Raw genomic sequence first — 23283 nt, 5'->3', positions numbered from 1 at the left:
ATTTCAAATTATTAAAGGGTAGGGTGTGTGTACGGAAATATAAATTATGCAAGATTGGCCAGATGTTAAAAAATGTTCAAACTGAGTGACGGGAACACAGAGGTTTACTCTCTCTTCTGTACAAAACTATGTTTCAAGAGGAAATGGTAAGAAGTAAATCAACTGCAATTGATCTTAGATAAATGGAAACAAAAAGTGTGTATTTGTTGTAAATTATGCCAAAATTTAGAAGTAAATTAAATGTCTCAACCTATATTAATTAAGTATGGAATATCTCTTCATGAGATTATCAAGTAGCCACTAAAAATCACGCTGTAGAAAACTCACTGACATGAAACAAGTGAGCAATATTGCTAAAAGAAAAAAGAGCAGAACACAACCTAATGCGCACATAATTAAATCATTTTCAGGTTTTCTTCTAAATGCAGATGTACCTTGGGGCGCCTGGGTGGCTCAGTTGGTTAAGCAGCCGACTTCGGCTCAGGTCACGATCTCGCGGTCCGTGAGTTCGAGCTCCGCGTCAGGCTCTGTGCTGACCACTCAGAGCCTGGAGCCTGTTTTTGATTCTGTGTCTCCCTCTCTCTCTGACCCTCCCCCGTTCATGCTCTCTCTCTCTCTCTCTGTCTCAAAAATAAATAAACGTTAAAAAAAATTAAAAAAAATAATAATAAATGCAGATGTGCCTGCATATGTGCAGACACACACACATACTGGCACCAAACTACTAGCAGACTCTGTTCTGTTCACGGCTATGTCCCCAGCACTAAAAACTGCCTAGGACATAATAGGAATTCAAATATTTGCATGTAAATATTTTAGGATTCCAAGCAACAAGGTTTGATTTTGGGAAGTGGCTCTCCTCTATGCTTTTGTTTCATAAGGTTTCTAAAATAAACATTCATTTTTTTTTTTTTACGTAATTGGGAGAAACCTTAAAAAATTGTATCTTGTAAAAAAATTAAAATTTTTCCACATGACTCACTGTTTCATGAAATGCATTTCATAAAGTCATTTTATACACTGAAAAGAAAGGTCTCTTCTATAGGCTGAATTAATAAACTGACCTAGACAATAAAAACTACTAAAAACAATATCTGTTAATCAGTCTTATTCTTGTGAGTGAATTTTGCAACTGCTTAGGAAATACAGTCTTTACAAGAACCAAATGTTCTAAAATGAATCTTCAACCTGGGTACAAAAACCAGATAAAACTAGATTTAAAAAATCCATCCATTTATATTCATTTAATATACACTTACTGAATTTGTAGACAATAAACTACATGCTGGGATAATACAAAGAAAATTAAGATAAAGCCTTTGACAACTCAGAGCTCCTAAGATAGTATGAAAGACAGATACATAAGAGCTAAATGAAAGAGAATAATAAAGGTAGTTAACATTTATCAGGGTTTTTATTGGCCCTGTGCTGAGTGCTTAACAAGCATTTTCTCATTTAATCTCTGTAACAATCTCTATGGTAGTTACTAAAATATTCTCAGTTTATAAGTAAGAAAACTAGGTGTTAAGTAACCTCCCCAGTTACTAGGTTAATAAACAGCAAAACAAAATCAGACCAATGTCTGTCCAAGATACAGCACAGAGCCTCTCGCCATTAGGAAGCTAGCAAATACCAAAGCATGCTCGTTAATTTCCATCTATTACTACATCAAGTACCATATATCAATCTCATTTTTTTTTTAATTTTTTTTTCAACGTTTATTTATTTTTGGGACAGAGAGAGACAGAACATGAACGGGGGAGGGGCAGAGAGAGAGGGAGACACAGAATCAGAAACAGGCTCCAGGCTCTAAGCCATCAGCCCAGAGCCTGACGCAGGGCTCGAACTCACGGACCGCGAGATCGTGACCTGGCTGAAGTCGGACGCTTAACCGACTGCGCCACCCAGGCGCCCCTCAATCTCATTTTTTAAAGGGGATATTCTTTTGTAAGTGTTCCCAGGAATTTCTCACCTTCAAATCAACTCGTCATTTCTACTCTAAGACGCACTATTACAGCCACTAAACTATGATCTGCTAGAAAGGATTTAGCAGTTTGTTTCTCCCAATGCTATATACTATGCACTCAAGAGATTAAACAGATAAACTTTTAGCTTGTTTTGTGCTTCTTAGATTCCAAATCACCATATCATATTATATGAGATGATAGATGATCTAGGTAAATAGCAATTTAAATTACGGTTTAGGAAAGTTGGTACAGAAGAGCCAAAGAGATGAAATTCTGAAGTACATTATGGTGATTATGGCAATGGTGGAATACTGCTAATTGTGTAAGATAAACAACATAGTCTTCTTCCAGAGATTTCTTCCCATTCTTCTAAATGTCCTACAAGCCAAATTCCATAATGGAGAAAAGAACTAAAAAAGCTTTAAAACTAAGGGATGGTTCTGTTTCTTGCAATCCAGAAGTGTGGTGACAAGGATCTGGGCTTAAAAGTTAACAGTGGAAATGACAGGAAAGAACAAATTCAAGGGAAATTCTGAAAGGGGAATCATTTCTCACTACAAACAAGGTAAAAAAAGAGGATCTAACTGATCCTCTCAATCACCTAATTTCCATAACCTACACTGAAGCCACAGTGGACTGACTATTCCTTAAGGGTCCTGAATTTGCACATCACACATTTTTTTTTAAATCATTTAATCGCTGTACTATAAAAAGCAGATACTGTATAGTTATTTGTACATGATGCAAGATATAAAGGTCATACCCTTCCTATGTCCATTCTCTCTTACGTGATCTTCCCCCTTTTCTCTGCCTGTCAGTTAACCACTTTGTTAAAGATATACTCAAGAGTCTTCTCTGGGAAGTTTGCAGAGATAGCAAACTCCTCTACCACCATCCCTACCCACCGAAACACAGAGAAGTAATCCCACTGTTAACTATGGTCCCAGAGCACTTAGTACACTGAGTCATTATTCCCTTTACTATTTATTTATTGTATGAGCTTATTACTAAAGAGCTAAAATGGGAATTCCATGAAGATAGGGATCATGTCTCATCTAGCTTCGTATCTCCAGTAAGTCCTTAAAACAGAATCTCACATACTACTGTTTAATAAACTTTGGTTCAATAAATAAATGAGTAGGAGTGCCTGAGTGGCTCAGCTGGTTAAGCAACCACTTTGGCTCAGGTCATGATCTCACAGTTTGGGAGTTGGAGCCCTGTGTTGGGCTCTGTGCTGTCAGCTCAGAGCCTAAAGCCTGCTTTGGATTCTGTATCTCCCTCTCTCTCTGCCCCTCCCCTGCTCACCCTCTGTGTCTCTCTCTCAAAACTCAAGAAGCATTAAAAAAAATTTTTTTTAATAAAAATAAATAAATAAATAAATAAACCCAAAATTTGCTACTATAAACCTTATGGAACTTCAAAATGCCTGTCACTCACACAGCACGCTTATAGAGAATAACCTATGTTCCTGTATCAATTGTTATGGTTCAACACATGCTACTTCAAATCAAATCAGCTTTACTATGTGCTCACTTCAGCAGCACATATAGTAAATCAGCTTTACTATCCCAGCAATAAAAAGTACATACTGAGCCTGGGTGGCTCAGTCAGTTAAGCAACTGACTCTTGATTTCTGCTCAGGTCACCATCTCGTGGTTCGGGAGTTCAAGCCTCACGTTGGTGAGCTGTCAGTAAGCACTGTCAGTGTGAAGCCCGCTTGGGATTCTCTCTCTCTCATCCTCTCTCTCTCTCTCTCTCTCTCTGCCCCTCTGCTGCTTCTGTGGGCTCACTCACTCTCACTCTCTCTCTCAAAATAAATAAACTTAAAAAAAAAAAAAAGTACATATATCTAGAAGTTGATCCAGAAGCCAAAGCAACCATACAAGGGCTGAAATTCAGGCCATTAGGGACGTTCCAAATTTCATGGTTGCAAGATGGTCCGATTAAACCTTAGATTACAGAAAGTGTAAATGTTACATGAACAAAGATGACAAAGGTCACAGGAACTCATTTCATTCTTCCAAGTGACTCTAAGCTGCTATTCCCTTTATTAATAGAGCCTATTCCACAAGCCGGTATTAGAGATACTGAAGATCACATGGAACAAGCAGCTGACTAGGCAGCTTCCCATGCTACACCGTGCACATTTCCTGAGTATGTTTGCAATAAAATTCTATTACTGAAGATAATCTGTGTATCTCTCTTCCTTGTGGTCTTAAAGGACCTAAGTAACAAAGTAACTAATGTAGGAAACCAAGCAGAAGGAAGACACACACACCAAATGCAAAGTGGCAAAAGAGTCACATCACTAATCAACAGAGGTTAGATAGAAGACAGGACTTTGTTTCATACATACAGCTTTTCAGGAGACAGCAGAGTAGTCCAATGTTATGTAATAGACTGAAAAGACTGAATAAGACTGAGCACAAAAGTCTGAGTCTCAAAAGTGTGTATTTGTGGATCATTTTGATCAAAGTTGAAGCCACAAGAGTGGATAAACTCACCAAGGAAATAACTACATAAAAAAAAAAGAGGAGGAAGATAGAAAACAGAAAATGCAAGGTCTATGTCAATTATGAACTTGAAAGAAAAACACATAAAACAGAGAAAAAGAAGCAACAGGAAAAGCAAAAGTTGGAGAAAGAGAAAGCTTTAAGAAACAGAGACATGAGAGGGATAAGAACGGGGAAAAAAAAGTGGTTTCCGATCTAACCAAGCAATGTCTGAAAACCTGTAACCTTAAAGAAGTTTTATTAGATAGACAAGGCCTAAGCATGTTTCAAGTGAATGAAACCTTACAAATAGAGATTTTAAAGATTCTAGAACTGGGGAACAAAAACATGATTATAAGAGTAAAGTTATAAAAGTATAAGAAGGGACATGTTCGAAGGTTAGATGAAAGAGGGGAAGAGAAGAAACTGCCCTTCTGTAACAGGAGCAAAAATTATGTAAGAACAATAATCAAATGAAATTAAGATGAAAATACATAAGGTGGTTCTTCCTGCCAGTCACAGAATCCCAAACTTATCTACAAAGTATATGAAATCATCTGCATAAAATTATGTGAAAATATGAGGGTAGGACAGAAAAAGTGTAAATTTAGGACACTGAGGCTTGGAAGCCAGTCAGAAGTTACAGCTTTTTCTGAAAAGTCTTTTAACACTAAACTCACTTCATGCAAGAAACAGGCCCATCATAAAAGGCTCAAAGCAGGGGGGAAAAAAAAAAACGACTATATTTAATCCTCTTCCTTTCTTTTCTCTGCTTCCAGCTTTGCAGCAGCAGTTTACAAGTTTGCACACAGGTGGTAACTTCTGCTAAGGACGTCTCTTTGGCTTTGAAGAGACTTAAACAAACTTCAGAAGAGAGAAGGCACAGCCAGCTGCTTATGATTAGCTAAAGGTTTTTTGTTTTGTCTTGTTTTTTAGTTGTGGTAAAATATATGTAACATAAAATTTACGATTTTAACTATTTTTAAGTGTACAATTAGGTGGCAATGAGTACATTCACACTGTTGTGCAACCATCACCACTATCCATCACCGGGACTTTTCATTATCCCAAACTAAAACTCTTCATCCATTCAACAACTTCCCATATTCCCCTCCTCTAGTCCCTAGCAACCACCATATTACTTCCTGTCTCTATGAATTTGTCTACTCTAAGTACCTCATATGTAAGTGGAATCGTATGGCACATGTCCTGTGTCTGGCTTCTCTCACTCGTCATGTTTTTAAGATTCACCCATGTTCTATGCAGCATGTATTATAATTTCATTCCTTTTAAGGTTGAAAATATAGCAGAACGTATATACCACGTTTTGCTTATCCACTCATCTATTACTGGACATTTGGGCTGCTTCTACCTATTAGCTATCGTGAATAACGCCGAAAATAAACTCTGGTGTACAGGTATCTCTGAGTCCCTGCCTTCAATTCTTTTGGATACCTACCTAGAAGTGGAATTGCTGAATCATATGGTAATTGTATGTTTAATTTTTTAAGAAACCATCATACTGTTTTCCACAGTGACTGTACTATTTTACATGCCAATGTACAAGGAGTCCAATTGCTACACATCCTAGACAACGTTTATTTTCTGGCTTTAAATGAAAAGAAGCTGAGACAACACTATATTCCGGATATGGATATATATACATATATGTGTACATACATGTATGTGTATATATATTGTATGTATAAATCTGGAAATTTATATACATATAAAATAGTCATCCTAAACAGTCTGAAGTTATTTCATTGTAGTTTTGATTTGCATTTCCCTAATTAGTGATGTTGAGGTTTTTTTCACAGGTTTATCATCCATTTCTATATCTTTGGAAAAATGTCCGCTCAAGTCCTTTCTCCACTTTTTACTTGGAATGTTTGTTTTGGCCAAAGACCTTTTTTTTTTTTCCTGAGTGGGGGGAGGGGCAGAGAAGAAGGAGACCAACAATCCCAAACAGGCTCCAGGCCCAGCACAGAGCCCGATGTGAAGCTCGATCTCACAACCATGAGATCATGACCTGAACTGAAATCAAGAGTCAGATGCTCAACTGACTGAGTCACCCAGGCACTCCTGGCCAAAGACCTTTAAAAAGAGACAAAAAGGAAGACTTTCCACATTGCTAGATCTAGCTCCCTAGTCAAGAATAATTAGAATATGCCTTCTAGATCTCCTGGGAAACTAATCATGGAGAGGAGGATCTGGTCAGAGCGCAAATCCAGCAGAAGAAAAGAACTTTCAACTCTCCAAGAACAGAGATTCCTTCCTCTTAAAGGACCTTCTACCTCATTTCAGCTCTGTAGTTTTCAATGCGTTTTTCTTTTATGGCAAATTTCCCTATATTTTAGTGATCACACTACTGGTAGCTTTATTACTAATGACAGTAGCTATTTAATAAGTCATAACTTTTATTAACAGTCATACTGTTATTGCGATATGCTAAGCACCATGCTGCATCTTACATGTGATATCTCATTTAAAATTAAGTTCTCAGGGCACCTGGATGGCTCAGTCGGGCATCTGACTTCGGCTCAGGTCACGATCTCATGGGTTTGAGCCCTCAGTTGGGCTCTTTGCTGGCAGTGTGGAGCGTGCCTGGGATTCTCTCTCTCTGCCCCTTCCCCACTTGTGTTCTCTCTCAAAATAAATAAGCTTAAAAAATAAAATTAACTTATCTGCTTCAGCCCTAGCAGTTTCATCTTGACTGCTGTTATAAAAGTAAAACATCTTTAGCACACATGAAAGGTTTTCATCCTTTAGTCCTTCAACATTCCATTATCAAGCAATATCAGAGTCTCAACATCAGCCTTAAATAATATTTTCTAGGTTACACAACGACTCTGTCTTGAATCTACAAAATCAAAAATCTTTTTTACTTCAAGCCCAGGAAGTACATTTTACCTCAAATTAATAAATTCAAGGATCTTTTTTTTTCTGCTCTCTTTTGCTTTTTAAAGGCCAGACATCTTGTAAATACTTAGATAGCTCGAAAGTAACACAACTGATTTTTTTTTAGCTCAACTAGAACATATGTATCCAAGTTAAAGTTGTCCTTTTATCCCTTTGGAAAGCTATGTGTTTCTTCAAAAGATATTGATAGTGATAGATACATTTTTGATACACTTTAGAAAATGGCTTGAGATAAATGCTTTACAATTATTAATCATTTAATCTTCACAAAACCCACAGAAAAGGTACTATTACCACCTCCATTTTACAAGTGAGTATACGGAGACCTAGAAAAGTTAACTAACTTGCCCGCCACAGCACTGAGTAAGTGGCAGAACTAAGACGAGAACCAAGGTCTATATGACTCTAAAGCTCTGGCTTTTTATTGTTTTGCCGTGAGTACCACTGTTTTAATAGTGAAATAGATGTGATTTGATGATCTCATATAGTATTTGCTTAAAATTTATGAGGGTTTACTTACTTATTGGCACTAGAATGAGATGAAATCCACCTAAGAAAACAGATGCTCTACAATGGATAGAAGACTTTTCACAATTAAAGTCTTATTTTTCAGCTCTATCATACCATTTCCTCTCAGGTTGGGCTCTTCGCCCAAAAATACTCCGAAATTATAATTTCCTGGCAAAGAGCTTTAAAGGAAAAGAAGCTGAGATTTTTTTCCCCTTCTTTCACCCTTCAGAGTCTTTCATTTTTATTTTCTAAGAACGTTTCACTTACCCTCAACTGGAAAGCGATAGGATTCCTTTTAATTTCTTGTAACAAACCTATTGGAAGAAATGCTGCAATACACTCCCTAGCTTTAAAGACACAGTAATGCATATTACTTTATTAACAATAAGTTTAAAAAAAAAAAAAACAAAAACCAAAGCCACAAAAGGCAGACAACACAAAACAGCACATCTGAAAATGTTCTGACATATTCATGTCCTGTTAAAATAAAAACTAAAAATAATCTAAGAAATATGCACAACTGTAAATCTCATAACTTTAACCCAGGTCCTTATAAAGATTTTTAAATACTCAATAACCATACCTAAATTTGAGAACTAAAAAAAGGGAAGAGAATCTTTAATTGATTAAGAATAAAAGAGGAACTTCCATATGAAACTTGCCAAGGGCAATCCATGTACCTGCTATACAGAAAAATCTTCTATGATTTGTGCCAAAGACACTACCTACACTTTAAAACTGGATTTATTCATAGATTTTGTCCCTATTTATTTCCTGCACTTCAAATTCTGAAGGTAATATATAAGGATTTAGTCCTCATACACTGACAACTCCTCACTCCCATCCCTAGAATACTGGAATTAACTAAAATTTTAAAAAATTAACTGAAATTAACATAAATACTTTAAAGGTATACCTACATTAATAAAAGTGTAATTTCAAGGAAAGTTTAAACTATGACAGTATTAACGTGTATCATTCAGTGAGTTGTGTACTCTGCTTTCTGTTTAATGTTTACAGACTTTCATAAATAGAGACGAGAACTGTGAAGACAGTGGCTCAATTCTGCTATTTGTGCAGATAGACACTATCTTGCTTGATTTCTCAGCACAGTTTGATTACACAGTAACAGTACATATGAAGCCATTTCTCAGTATTTCTCTGTGGTTCTTTGTAAACAAATTAAGAGGATTACGATCCTTTATGAAAACAATTTTTGCTTTTTTTTTTTAATGTTCATTTATTTTCGAGAGAGAGAGAGACAGAGACAGGGCACGAGCAAGGAAGGGGCAGAGAGAGAGGGAGAAACAGAATCCGAAGGCGGCTCCAGGCCTGAGCTGTCAGCACAGGGCCAGACACAGGGCTCAAACTCACAAACCGAGAGATCATGACCTGAGCTGAAGTGGGACACCTAACTGACTGAGCCACCCAGGTGCTTCAGTAATTTTTGCTTTTCTAAATTGGGGTTATTTTTACCTGTTTGGTTTTGTTTTTTTAGAAATAAAAATAAAATTTTAAAATCCCAAGCATATCTAATAGAAAAAAATTTTGATTATAAGAAAGATAAATAGCCTAAATACTTTGCCCATAGAAATTAAAAATAAACAAGTCTAAGTGTAATGCTACAGTATTTGCATGAGTATAAATACCCTCTGAAATTCCAATGCACTTTTGTAATAATATCATGAGTTACCAAAATCTAAGTAATGTTCTAAAATGATGGAAATATTTTTTAGCTGAATTCTGTGGGCTTAAGGTAATAACCTGTTCCCTTTTGGATGAAAAATTTGGATATTTTCATATTAAAACTTAAGAACTTAGGGAAGTTTGGAATAATTTTTTCTCCCCTTCACTGCATATAATGTTCCTCCTCTTGGTCAAAAGATAATTTCAAGATGTACTATGAACCCAGAAGAGAAAAAGACCTCTAATAAGCAAAAACGGACACAACATGCATGTATTTTACTTTCAGAAAGGGAGAGCAGCTGTCAGGTCAGGTCATTATTTCTGAGATAAGTAGCAGTTTAAAGAAGGATATAGTAATGAGAATGACAGATAACAGTAAAAGACAAGACTAAGTTTAGGGGAAAACCAGTTACATACAGCAACAAAGCTTCAAACACACCAAAAGAGCACACTTGACTGTTTCTATGAACTAAAATTATGAACGGTTCTATGAACTGCCTCTATGACTTTTTATGAACAAGAAAAGCAAGAAGATGATTTGCTTTCTTGAAGTTTCAGAAGACTGAGCCAAGTGCCTTCATTTTGGTATGATTTCAGTCAAAACTGGTTATATAAAAGTGTTTGTAAAATACTTAAAATATATTGCTTAAAGTGGTTTACTTCATTTATTTGAAAAACCCATTACCTGGTACACCATACTTCACAATGATGCTAACTATAGTTAAAATTATAACCATATCACTATATTGACAGGCTCTTTGAAATCACAAGGATTTATGAATATTAATTAAAGCTATCTAATCAAGTGCTGAGAGTCTATATAAAAGGCAGAGAGGGGAATCCCACTGTCTTATCATTAGCCTAGTACCTGAATTCTCTTCTATTAGAAAAACAAAAACAAAAAGCCTTGGAAGTATACAATAAGAATCTAGTTCATGGAAGAAAAATTCCTTCTGCAGGGAAAGAAAATCATCAAAACACTTTCTTCTCAAGAGTTAATTAGTACATACATTTTTAATTTCCACTGGAATTTTATGCCATTCCATCATTTAATTTGACATTTATTTCTTATAATTCTTAGAAATTACATAAATATAAATTTTTTCATGGCAATCATTTCTCTATGATCCAAATTTCACTGATTACTAAAAATGTTTGAATGGATAATCATTGGAAAATAATTACTGGTTGCTGTTTAACTGCAAGACAATAGATCAACTTATAGGTCCAACATATCAACTTACAGATCCAACCTAATGTCTTTTTACAGTAAGTGATTACACCAAAACTAACTCTTTCTAAAGTTATGTGACACAGCATCAAATGTAAATTACCCACCACATCACTGAGACAAATATCCTGTATTATCTAATCAAAAGCACAATAAAACTTAACTAAAGGGGCTGATATCAAAACTAAAAAGGAATAACATATGGCATTTAATATCTGGATATACTTCATTTTGCAATTCATCATACTGTAGTCAGTTAGAATTGGATTTATACAGCAGCCTCAAAAGGTGCCCTTGAATTTTGTTTGTGCACAGACAGATATACTTTTATGTATGCAAGACAAAGCAAGCTAAAAGGTCTACCTTAAAAAATAAGGCCTGAAATCTAATCTTATCACTAGTGGTGGTTTTTGTCTTGGATTCTTTTATTTTCTTATCTTTTTGGTTTAAGAAAAGAAGAAACTAGGTCACCTAAAACCCTCAGGAGGTGAGAAAGAAGTAAGGCTGGATATTAGGATAATAGTGGGTCAAAGGGTAACCAAAGTAAGAGAAGGGAGAACATGAAGGTAAAAGTCCACTCAAAATAGTCTCTACCATAGAATTTGTCTACACACGCCCAATTTCTGGCTTAAAACTTAGAAAAATAAAGGTATGGTAGAGATTATCCAGAGGAAGAAGCTCAAAACTTCCAGTGCTATCAGATTTTTTGACACAGTATCCCACAGTTGGAGAGAATGAGTCAGTTCTCCTATTTGTGAAAAAAACACTATTTAAAATTAAAGTGGCACTAACCACACTAGTGCCAGGGTTAAGGTCCTAAAATACCATTTCTCACTAAAAGAAAGGAGTGCTTCTTGGACAAATGGTTGATTCCGGATCCAGGACAGGAAATGGACATAATGAGCCCTGAATATCTTATCACTGCAGACAACGAGGAAGCTACAGGTCACGTTGTCCCTGAAGGGACTTCCACTGACGAAAGACGGGGGGACACTTTGAATTTCAGCAACAGTAACTGCAATGGATTAAAATCCATCAAATATGGGGCGCCTGGTGGCTCAGTTGGTTAAGTGTCCAACTCTTGGTTTCAGCTCAGGTCATGATGTCATGGTTTGTGAGTTTGAGCCCCACATCGGGCTCTGCACTGACGGTGTAGAGCCTGCTTGGGATTCTCTCTCTTCCTGTCTCTCTCTGTCCCTCCCACGTGTGCTCTCTCTAAAAAATAAATTAATAAACTTTAAAAAATAAAATCCATCAAATATGCTTAAATCCATTAGCTCATAATGGCACTTAAAAAAAAAAAAGAATTGCTTCCCTTTGGAAAAAAATAGGGAACTAATTCATTCTCTTGAAAATGTGTAAATAAAGGGGGAAGAATCCAGCATTTATCCTGTTTTATTTTATAAAGTGTACCACTGGGTAATCAAACAAAAGATGAGGGAGGTGATTCTCTATAAAAACATTCCAACTAATAAATGAAAACAAAATGATGTATTTAGAAATTCACCATTTTGCAACATCCAATGAATTAACAGAAATAAGCACTAACCATCAACAGCTGCTAATATCAGAAAAAAGAGACGCAACTAGACACGAAGTGACTAATACAGTCTTGCCAAACACCACCTATAACAATTCCTATGGGATCAAAACTGAGCCCGTCAGTCTCTGGATCCAGTTACCCATTTGCAGAAAATATGGAGGGCAAAAGAATATCTAGAATTGCACCTTGTGTAAGCTGTCAGCAAAATCCAGGCTGTGAAAAACTATAAACAGCTTGAGTTCTTCAACGGGAAAAAGAAAAGAAAAGGGATAGAGAAACTAATGTAAAGATTAAAAATGACAACTCCTGGGGCACCTGGGTGGCTCAGTCAGTTGAACGTCTGACTTTGGCTCAGGTCATGATCTCACGGTTCATGAGTTCGAGCCCATCAGGCTCACTGCCGTCAGTGCAGAGCCTGCTTTGGATCCTATGTCCTCCTCTCTCTCTCCCCTTCTCCCACTTGTGCTCCCTCAAAAATAAATAAACATTAAAAATAATAAAAGTAACAACTCCTATAAAAACTATTTTTTTAATTGGCAAGACTAACCCTAGAGTGTCTAGCAATGCACATTTAAGTTATTACTATAAAAGTCAGGATACGGGTTACTTATGGGGAAAGGCAGCTATGACTGGGATGGAACACTAGGAAGGGAGTGTGGCAGAATTCTTTTTCTTAACCTGAGTGGTGATTACAAAGGTGTCTGCCTTAAGCCATACACCTGTTTTTCACTGATGCTTTTTTTTTTTTGCAGTAAAAACATTTTTTTTCATTTTTTTTGATGTTTTTATTTATTTCTGAGACAGAGAGAGACAGAGCATGAGCAGGGGAGGGGCAGAGAGAGAGGGAGACACAGAATCTGAAGCAGGCTCCAGGCTCTGAGCTGTCAGCACAGAGCCCGACATGGGGCTCGAACTCACGGACCGTGAGATCATGACCCGAGCTGAAGTCGGACGCCCAACCGACTGAGCCACCCAGGTGCCCCTAGTAAAAACATTTTTTAATAACAGGTCACCAGGACACCTGAATGTTGCAAACACCTAACAAAGGTTTGGTATATTCCCCATTCTCTAGATTCATACAGTGAAAAAAGAGGTTAAAAAAGAAGTTAGTGTCCATTATTTCCTCCCAATCCACTTCCTCTCCTAAGGGAACCACCTAATACCACATTTCAAGCCCAACACATTCACTTTTCTGGGAGTTGGAAATTCTAAGAAATAGACTATAAGGTACCCAAACCTGTTCCTCTCCAGGTCTTCTCCACTCCCAAGTTGCTCAAACACAAAACCTAAGGGCCAGAATTGACAATCTCTTCCTCAATCCCCACATCTAGTCTATCAGTAAGTCCTTCATTTCCAACTCCAAAATATAATTTAAACCTATCGACACTTCTCTCCATCTCCACTGACTCCACCACCTAACCATGAACTATTCCAATAGATTCCTAACTTGTTTCCCTGCTTTTATTCTTAACCCTCTACAATCTATTCTACTCAAACCAACCAGAATGATTGCTTTTAAAAGCATAAACTGCTTAAAATTCTGCTTAAAACCCTTTAATGACAGCCCACTGCACTCTTACATCCAAATTCCTTTCCATGGCCTGCATCATTGACTCTCTGCCCATTTCTCTGACCTCATCTCCAACCACTTTCTCCCATTTTACAATCCAGCCACAGTGGCCTCATTTCAATTCCTCCCACACACTAAACTCTTTGCCACCTCCAGGCCTTCTCACAGCTTTCCCTCTGCCTGGAATACTCTTTCCAGCTACTCACGAGGATAACTTCTCACAACCCCATGTCACAGCTTTAGTATTACCTTTTCAGAGAAGCCCTGTCCAACCGTCCTATAAAACAGGTTCCACCATTCTTCTCTATCAATACGAGCTATTTCTCTCCTTCACAGCCCAAGCTCCAACTGGAGTGTATGTTCTTCTATGAGGTCAAAGATTTCAACTGCTACATTTAACAATGCACCCAATATGTAGCATTTCAAAGGCAGTTAATTAATAATTACTAATATATGAATAAATGAGCAATTGAATGAACTCAAGGCTGACAGCCAATTTCTGTCATGAGCAATGATCAATGAGTAAAGAAAGCCAGTTTTTAGAAAGAAATAGGAGAATGGGGCAACTCAGCAGACTCAGGAGAGATCACCTAGCTCCAGAGAGAAAGAGTCAGGGAAATTAAATGTGTATTACCTTTAACTTATGCTTTCCTCAAATATGTAAAAGGTCTACCTAAATTACAAAAATAATTTTAACTTGCATTCTCCAACTACAGGACTCTAGGTCCAATGGTCTCACAAAATCAAAAATCCTGAAAATGAAAAATGATCTGGACAGACAGTAGTAACATTCTGTATTCTGAATATAGAAACTATCTCATCTTTGGAATCACATATGCTCAACAATTTCCCATTTTCTAAGTGTGAGAGTGTGTGTGTGTATACCAAGATACTAATATTTATATCAAGATATCCGCAACTATCTGAAAATGTTACTCTATTTGACCTCTTTACTAAGGTGTCTGGTATCATGTAAAATTTATAAACTAATTCAGAACCCACTATACTATCACATCTCTACCTATATTAATTATCAGCAATATTAACTGTTTTCTGCAATTCTCACTTTGCTATGAAATAATTTTGTAAGTTATGTCCTTTAAGATACTTTTAAGAAGTTCAAGGTAATCTGTACCTTATTATTCGTGGCATGCAAATAATGAACTTATTTTTAATGTTTATACATGTCTATTTACTTACTTATTTGTATCTATTCAACTTTAGATTCTGTGGAAAAACCAGTTGTAATGAGACATTTCAAATATAGAATCTGTTCTAAGATTCTAAGAATTGAAGAGCTAAGAATTGAAATTAGAATAATCCTAAAATATGAGGCAATTCAAATAAGATCTCAACAAAAAAGAAACTTGGATCAAATAAAAAAGAAAGTTTCTATGAGATAGTATAAATTTTTCCTTCGCAGAAAAACTAAAGACCTTTGTTATTTAGGAAGGGGAGAACTAGTAGGAAGTCAGAAATTGAGGCAATCATAATTATAGCTTTGCACGGGGTCATTCTACACCAGGAGGCAAATGAACCTTTGCCTGATAGCAACCTTTATGTATTACATATTCTTTTGTGAACTCTGTCAGACATCACAGACCACCGTTTTCCATTTTCCCATACTTCAATTGGGACCTATATAAAATGTTCAAAATACTGTGACTTTTAAATTACAGCTTCCTTTCTCCCTATCACCACTATCCTTTTTAGATTCTTTTTTTTTTTTAATTTTTTTTTTCAACGTTTATTTATTTTTGGGACAGAGAGAGACAGAGCATGAACGGGGGAGGGGCAGAGAGAGAGGGAGACACAGAATCAGAAACAGGCTCCAGGCTCTGAGCCATCAGCCCAGAGCCTGACGCGGGGCTCGAACTCACAGACCGCGAGATCGTGACCTGGCTGAAGTCGGACGCTTAACCGACTGCGCCACCCAGGCGCCCCAATCCTTTTTAGATTCTTAAAGAATATCTCTATTGTGTATATAGGTAGTTACCCCAGTCTGGATTCCTCTGGCAATGCCATCATAGAGCTTTTAAGTATGAGGATGGAGTCTAAAATGAGATAAGTTTCTTGACTGTCACTACAACATACGCCAGCAATGTTTTTTCAAACTGCAGATCACAACCCATTAGAAGGTCATGAAAATAATTTGGTGGACCATGACCAGCAGTTTTTCAATGAAACAGAACAGAAAGTAGAAAAATACCAAAAACATCCTACATAGTACGTTGTATGAAACTTCTGTTTTAATTTGATATGTATGTGGGCCTGTCCTGGGTTTCCCCATCAATTATTTTTTTTAATTTTTTGAGAGCCACTAATATATGATGGCCTGAAGTGATGGGTACCTTTAGATGGACACAGACTTCTTTGAAACCAAAAAAATTAAATTCAAAGCACTTCCCCCCACCTCTACAATCCAGAATCTAGAAGTACTCAATTTAAACCTTTTATGATTTTTTTAAATTAATGTATTTATTTTGAGAGAGAAAGAGACATAGCACGTGAGCTGGGGAGGGGCAGAGAGAGAGAAAGAGAGAATTCCAAGCAGGCTCTGCACTGTCAGCACAGAGCGGATGTAGGGTTCAAACTCCCAAACCATGAGAACCTGAGCTGAAACCAAGAGTTGGACGCTTAACCGACTGAGCCACTCAGGTACCCCTAAGCCTTTTGTTATTAAACCTCTACTGATACACACTTCTAGAATGAGCATTTAGATGACTTAAGAAAAACAAATTTCAACCCAGCTATGTTTAATATATGTTTACCTTTTTCTTTACATTTCTAATTCTTTGGTTCTAATATATGCTATCTCTCAGCCCCTTAAAGAACAAAGGATAAATTAATCTTTGCCTCAGGTTGGCCAAAGACTGAGTTTATCTCCTGTCTTATGGTGCAACTGAAGTTTGCTCACCAGGACCAGCTCCAGATGTTACTGTTCCCTCTTTAGGAAGGAAGAGCCAATTGACTGGTCCCATCTACAGGACTTAAGTCAATTACAGAGGAGTTGGTGCCATCCCCAATTAACTGAGAAAAGCCAAAGGGAGGTCAGATACGCTTAGGGACCCTGTCATTAAAGAGATGCTCCTGTTTGTTTCTTTTCTTTCCCCCTGAACTACTCAGAACCTCCTCCCCTAGCTTGCCTCTAAAGTTGGGAGCTCCCCGCAGGGCCTACTTCAGGCTATTGGCCTTTGTTTTTTTTTTTTTTCTTAGAGGTCATCTTCTCAAAGAGAACTCTAGCTCCCAATCTCTACTATAATAAGCACAGAAGAATTTTACTTTGTAACATTCCAAGGGCGCATGAATCAGTAATACAGACATAAAATGAAGCCCATAACTCTTGTCTTTGCAATGTCTTCATGATTTTTGTCATACCCTAGTATCTACTTAACTGATTTGTTGCTTTGTCCCACACAATTCAATTCCAAGAGTTGATAGTTCCTGCTGTCTGTTTATCTGCATTCCCAATTTCTGGTCTAAGGTCCGGGCTACTGATGCTACAGGCTGATTGGTATTGGCTTCTCATGCTGAGGAATCTATGAATACCTTATACTTTACCCTCCTGTATCATCATCCTTTTTTTTTTTAATGTTCATTTATATTTGAGAAAGCACAAGCAGGGAGGGACAGAGAGAAGGGGACAGAGGATCTGAAGCGGGCTCCACGCTGATAGCAGCTAGCCCACGTGGGGCTTGAACTCACGAACCCACGAGATCATGACCTGCGCTAAAGTCAGACGCTCAACTCACTGAGCCACCCAGGTGCTCCACCATCTTTTACTTTCACTTTTTCATTCCCTACTAAGTTATCTTCTGACTGATATTCCATTTATTCATAGCAACACTTTCCCTTATGAAATAATGGTTTCCTTACCTTCACTTTTCATTGAATGCCCTGTATAACCCTAATATTTTACCTTGAGTCTTCAACTTTACTTCCCCCAACTACCTTTACACACTATTAAAAAAAAAAAAAAGAAAAAAAACTGCCAAAGAATCCAACCATAGCTTAAATCAAAGAACTCTCCTTATCCGTCTTGAAAGTAAATTTCAGTAGCTTACTCTCTTCTTATTAGCCTTCCAGTATTTTCACTGTCCCACACCAACTTTTCCTCCAAATATACCTTAACCAATGCATTTTACGTTTTAAATAACTATTAATTCTATCATCTAACTGAGGAACAAGGCCTGTCTGATACAGTATATCTCTCCAGCAATTAATTCTGTCCGCTCTTTAACAACTATATAGGTGGTATATATGACTACCTATCCTCAAGCAACCAGAGTTTTCATGCTACCCACCACCTGTCTTTCATAGAGGCCGACCTCCCCTTTTATGAACGTTCTACTTGGTGAAGAGCCCATGTTCTGATCATTTCCTTTCCTATCTATCAAAACTTATCTACTGTGTGGTCATTTTTCTTTCATCTAGCAGTTGAAAGATTTCTACAGAGCAATCTGAGAAACTCAACTTACCAAAGAGCTAATAATTAATAACCATTTGATGGACTTCCTTCCCAGAGGAACTTCATTTTAATAAGGACTTATAAAGACCTCTGTGACAGACCTTTTAAGGAAACCTGGGGAATCTAAAAGCTATTCTGATACCTTAAGTCAGGGACCATAGGTGACCACATCTATTGCCTATATTTAACACAGCCTGGTTGGTGAGACCAAATCAATGAAGTGAGGTAAGAGGGGCCTTCCAGATCCTCTAGTCATGATTCTCAGATCTGGCTGCACAGTGGAATCTCCAATTCCCAGAGGAAAAGGATGATACCAAAGAGCAAAGGCAGGCCTAACACCCAGGCCTAACACCAGGTCAGATATATATTAACAACACGCTAAAAATATAAAGACATGCATGGGAATAACAAATACCCAATTCAGGACAGTGACTACCCTTTGGGGGAGAGGGAGGGAATGCAACTGAGAAGAGACATACTTAGGGAGCTTCAACTATATTTGTAATATTTTACTTCTAAAGCTGGATAATGTGACCCATAAGTACTTATTAAATTAGCTTTTGAATATCTAAAATTTTGTAATTGAAAAAAGTACAATATGAAGATGGCACACACTCAAAGGGATATAATATTAGGAATACAGAGAAATACTCTAGGCTAGAAAGCACTCAAAAAAGATACTTTATGAAGCAGGCCTTGAAGGAAGAATAAAACATAGATTACTAGCAAAAACTAACATAAACTTCTCTAAATGAAAAGCATGAACAAAGGCAAAGTTGGGAGGTACGTACCCATAGCCTACAACCTACATAAAAGACAAAGGGGAAACTTTAGAACAGATTCATTTTGGAGAAGAGTAACAAAGCCTGGGGATTAAGTCTGAGACCAAGGGATAAGAGTCTTGGGTACTAAGTAGACTAATGTGCCCCAATCCAAAAAAAAAAGGAAAAGCATGGGGGAAGTGATGTTTTAACAAAACAAATCAGAAGCCATGTGCAGGATGAACTAAAGTAAACAGACGCCTATGGGTCATTAGGAGGTTCTGTAGGGCAGCAAAAGGGGAAGAGAAGGTGGTAAAGCACTGAGAACCAGGTCCTAGTGCCCTATCTCTACTCCCAACAGAGCCTTTCTACTGCTAAAAATTTTTGAAAACTACTGTACCTAGTTGGAAGGCACTGCTGTAAATCATGTATGACTGTCATAAAACCCAGGAATGGGGTAGGAATATCAAAAATGAAAAAGGGAAGAGAAGATGAATCCAGACTTTTTGGTGGAGAATTCAACAGGACCTAGGGACAAACTAGATGGAATAACGCAAGAGTGGATCTGCATGAAGAAATAAAAAATACCAACCAAATAGCAGCTGTTGGTCATCCAGACTTGAACACCAGCAATATACATGTGAGCATGTCAAAGTGTTTGAGCTACCCAAGGGAGAAAAGCAAAGTGACATTCCTACAGAGATCAGGAAAAGAACAAGCCAAGGACCCACAAGACTGTACCCAGAAATGACCACCACATCATGGAAGGCTAAGCAAGCAAGCAAGTTTTAAGAAAGAGGTATCACTATACACAGTGAGAGGATGCACAGCCCCGTACAGCCAATCAGACTCAGCGTTCTGGCATTCCTCCCCCTGACCAGATTATTTGACCTGACTTTCGATTAATAAGGAAAAAATAAACTAGCAACATTTAACATCATCAAACACATTGTGAAGCACTGGGCTAAGTAAGTACTTTACACACGCCCTCATTTAATCCTCACAACACACTTTACAGATGAAGAAATTAAATATAGAACAAGCATAGTAAATTACAGAGCCAAGATCTCTGTTTCTTAGGACAATAAAATAAAGGAATGTGTATATAAGGTTCCTGGCAAATAAAAGGACCTTAATGGCAGCTATATTTTATTATTAGAAGGTAATGATCAACAGGGAGAAAAAACTCACTGTCAGTAATCCCTGTCACGGCCTTCCGTGTGGCAAACTCTTTTGGTGTCCTCAGCTATAAAACAGGATCAATGCCTGTAATCCAAACTATTTAATAGGGTTGCAATGATGATATTGTGAAAATGCAAATGCTACGAAAAAATTTTAAGTCACATTCGAATATATGGGATTAATGTCACATATCTTGCTCTTCAGAAATGCCTTCCTGGGTCAACACAAGTCTCTCTAAAGAGAGCGAAAAATAAGCCTGTTAGATGTGCAAGCACCACTTTGCAAAGTATAAATGACCATGGAATGGTTACATACACCACCACCGTCTCCCCCTGACCCCTCTAGGTTTTCTAATGCCCCTACAAGGCCAGGGGTTCCCTTACACCTGTGATGAAACTTTGAGCGCTCAGAGCTAATGAATAGAGAGAACCTCTACTTCAATTTGGACTTAAGTTGGCCCTCAGGCATTATGTCACAGGTGCCCCCCTTCCCATTTTTTTTCTATGGTATTAAAACTGGGTGTCTAGTCAACACTAGAATTCAATACTTTACAAAATGCCAGAGAAGAATCTATCAAGGGCTCTGTGTGATAGCAGGTCTCTTTTGGAAACCCCTCCACAACCCCCCTTTCTTCACCTGAACAGATGGTTTCCAGGCCTTAAGGCTCACATGTCTAGTTACCCAATTCACAACAGCTCACAAAGTTCCTACCTTTTCAATTATTCCATGTTCCTGAATATATCACCTTTCATCTAAAGATCGCTAAGTATCAAAACCCAAGAACTCCTTAATCTTCACAACAGCACTATCTGGGAGAGAGATTAGTACATTTTATAAATTAAAAATGAAAGACCTAGGTTAAATGTTTTAAACAACATCATTAATTGACACTGATTCATCCTTGGGGGGAAAAATACCCACTATGAACTTACATCAATGGACAGCCTTGATTTAGCTAGATCATTTCAAATATTAGTTTAAAAGTATCTACTGTGTACTCTTACTCTTCCAATACATTAAACATGAAATATAAACTAACAGTAAATACCAAAGCATCACTATTTTTATATGCTAGAAGAAATACAAAAAAACTATAGGAGGGAGGGGTTCTAATTTAAGATTCCCACTGCCTTGCATCCATAAATACTTTTGAACTTGACGGCGATAGGGAGAACACCTGTCAGGGCAGTATATCCACAAGTTTTACAGACTGTGTAGCTATTAATATTGAATTCCTTAAACTGTAAATAAATAACCCGCCTTCTCAAATAAAAGGAAGTATTATGAAAAACATTTGACAAGAACGCCTACATAGCTGTAAGCTGCCTAATTAATTTCCTAGTTTTACGTCTCGGGGCTTCGTGAACTTGCCGGGAGGGAAAAGTCCTCCCGGCCCAGGAGTCCGGCCACGGGGAGCCCGGCGCTGCCCAGCGACTTTCCACGCCGCCAGGCCCCGCGGCCGCGGGAGAGGCGAGGCTCGGCCTCCCCTCGGGCCCCGTCGGCGTGTGGACAGACGCGGCCCGGCACTCGGACGTGCCTCCGACTCCCGACGGGCCTGGTCTGGGCCCCGCAGTCGCGAAGGGGGTCGCGGTCCGGCCTGGCCTAGCCGCCCCCGCCCGCGGCCGCCGCCTCCCTCCTTCTCCCGGTTCCCCACGTTCGTTACCTCTTGGGCGCTGGCGGCTGCTCCATGGCGGCGGGGGACAGAAGGAGGGATCTGGTGGGCGGTGAAGGACGGAGGGAGGCGAGGAGCCGGGGCACCGGCCGGCCGAGCCCCGGGAAACACAGGGGAAACTCCAGGAACTCGGACCAACTTTCCCGTAACTCCTCGGCGGATCCCCCTCCCGCTCGCGAGTGCAGCTCCTCCCGGCGCGCCCCGCCCCTCGGCCGCCGGCCGCGGTCCTGGGAGAGTGGGTGGAGCCAGACACGGCCCAGGCATGGTGGGCGGAGCCAGGCCCTGGTCGGGCAAGCGGAGTCGGGGGCGGAGGGACGCGCGGGCCACATGGCTGGGAGGAGGGGAAAAAGCGCGGGGACTGGAAGAGCTAGAGGCTAAGGCCTAGTAGCGACTCAGAACCCATCTTTTCTGGCCATGGGCACGTTCCTTTGAGCCGGCCAAGAGCTGCCGCTGCACGCTTGCCTTCATTGCGTTTGCCCCAAACCGATTTGACTCATTTATCTGGATTTCTCAGGGACACATCCCAAGCATCTTGTGCAGCCTTTTGAAGTGTTACTAACTGCCCACGCTTCCTTCTAGTTGTTTATAATTATTGGCTATGTTTTCCCGCAGCCATATGACATTTGTAGCTACAGCAGTAGGGATTCTTTCTGGAAATTCTTGTTTGATGTTGATTGTAGACAAGCTCCTTGCTACATTTCACTATAATTACGTCTAATTACAAAGAAAATAATTACTGTAGTGAGATCTCTCAGTGCACCAATTTCAGTGCGCTGTGGTCTTGCCAGCTATTCACTTGGGTAACCTGGAAAACCTATCACAAATTATGGTGCATAGAAAAGTACTCAAGAAACGTTTGTTTTCCTCCTTCTTGTCATGGGCCCTCTCCCCTACCTATTCCCAAGGCCCTTACCTCATCATAATTTGATCCCTTCATTCATTGTTTGTATACCATTTAACCTTGAATTCCATATGTAAATATCTTTCTTAGGACCATATCCAGGTGCTATGTAACGAGTTTCCTTGCTTTCCTTAGAAATTATCAAGATTTAGAGTCATAGAGTCTTTTTGAAGATTAGAATGAAGTCTATGAAGAGAATGTTAAATAAAGGAATTTGATGAACATTAATCCAAATTAAACATGTCTATTTGCAGTTTTCCTCTTTTTTGCATTGTTTTGATATGTAACAAACTTACATGATTTATTTTCAAACCATTATATTCCCCCCTAAATTTAGTTATGTTCAACTTTAGACTATTCATTGTTCACACCTAAAGT

At 38.5% G+C, this 23283-nt stretch overlaps 1 protein-coding gene across 1 annotated transcript in view; it reads right to left on the bottom strand.

Moving 5' to 3' along the window:
* The window catches only part of STK3 (serine/threonine kinase 3), a 281099-nt gene extending 258805 nt beyond the window's left edge, over positions 1-22294 (bottom strand). Inside the window, 2 exon segments of the mRNA XM_027064153.2 lie at positions 21996-22033; positions 22035-22294. Of these exon segments, the coding sequence (XP_026919954.2) occupies positions 21996-22033; positions 22035-22268 (272 nt within the window). The 5' untranslated portion in view covers positions 22269-22294.
* Positions 22295-23283: the final 989 nt, after the last annotated feature.

This window comes from Acinonyx jubatus, chromosome F2, assembly GCF_027475565.1.
Source record: "Acinonyx jubatus isolate Ajub_Pintada_27869175 chromosome F2, VMU_Ajub_asm_v1.0, whole genome shotgun sequence".
Classification (NCBI taxonomy): domain Eukaryota; kingdom Metazoa; phylum Chordata; class Mammalia; order Carnivora; family Felidae; genus Acinonyx; species Acinonyx jubatus.
This window is presented reverse-complemented; position numbering and strand designations above follow the sequence as displayed.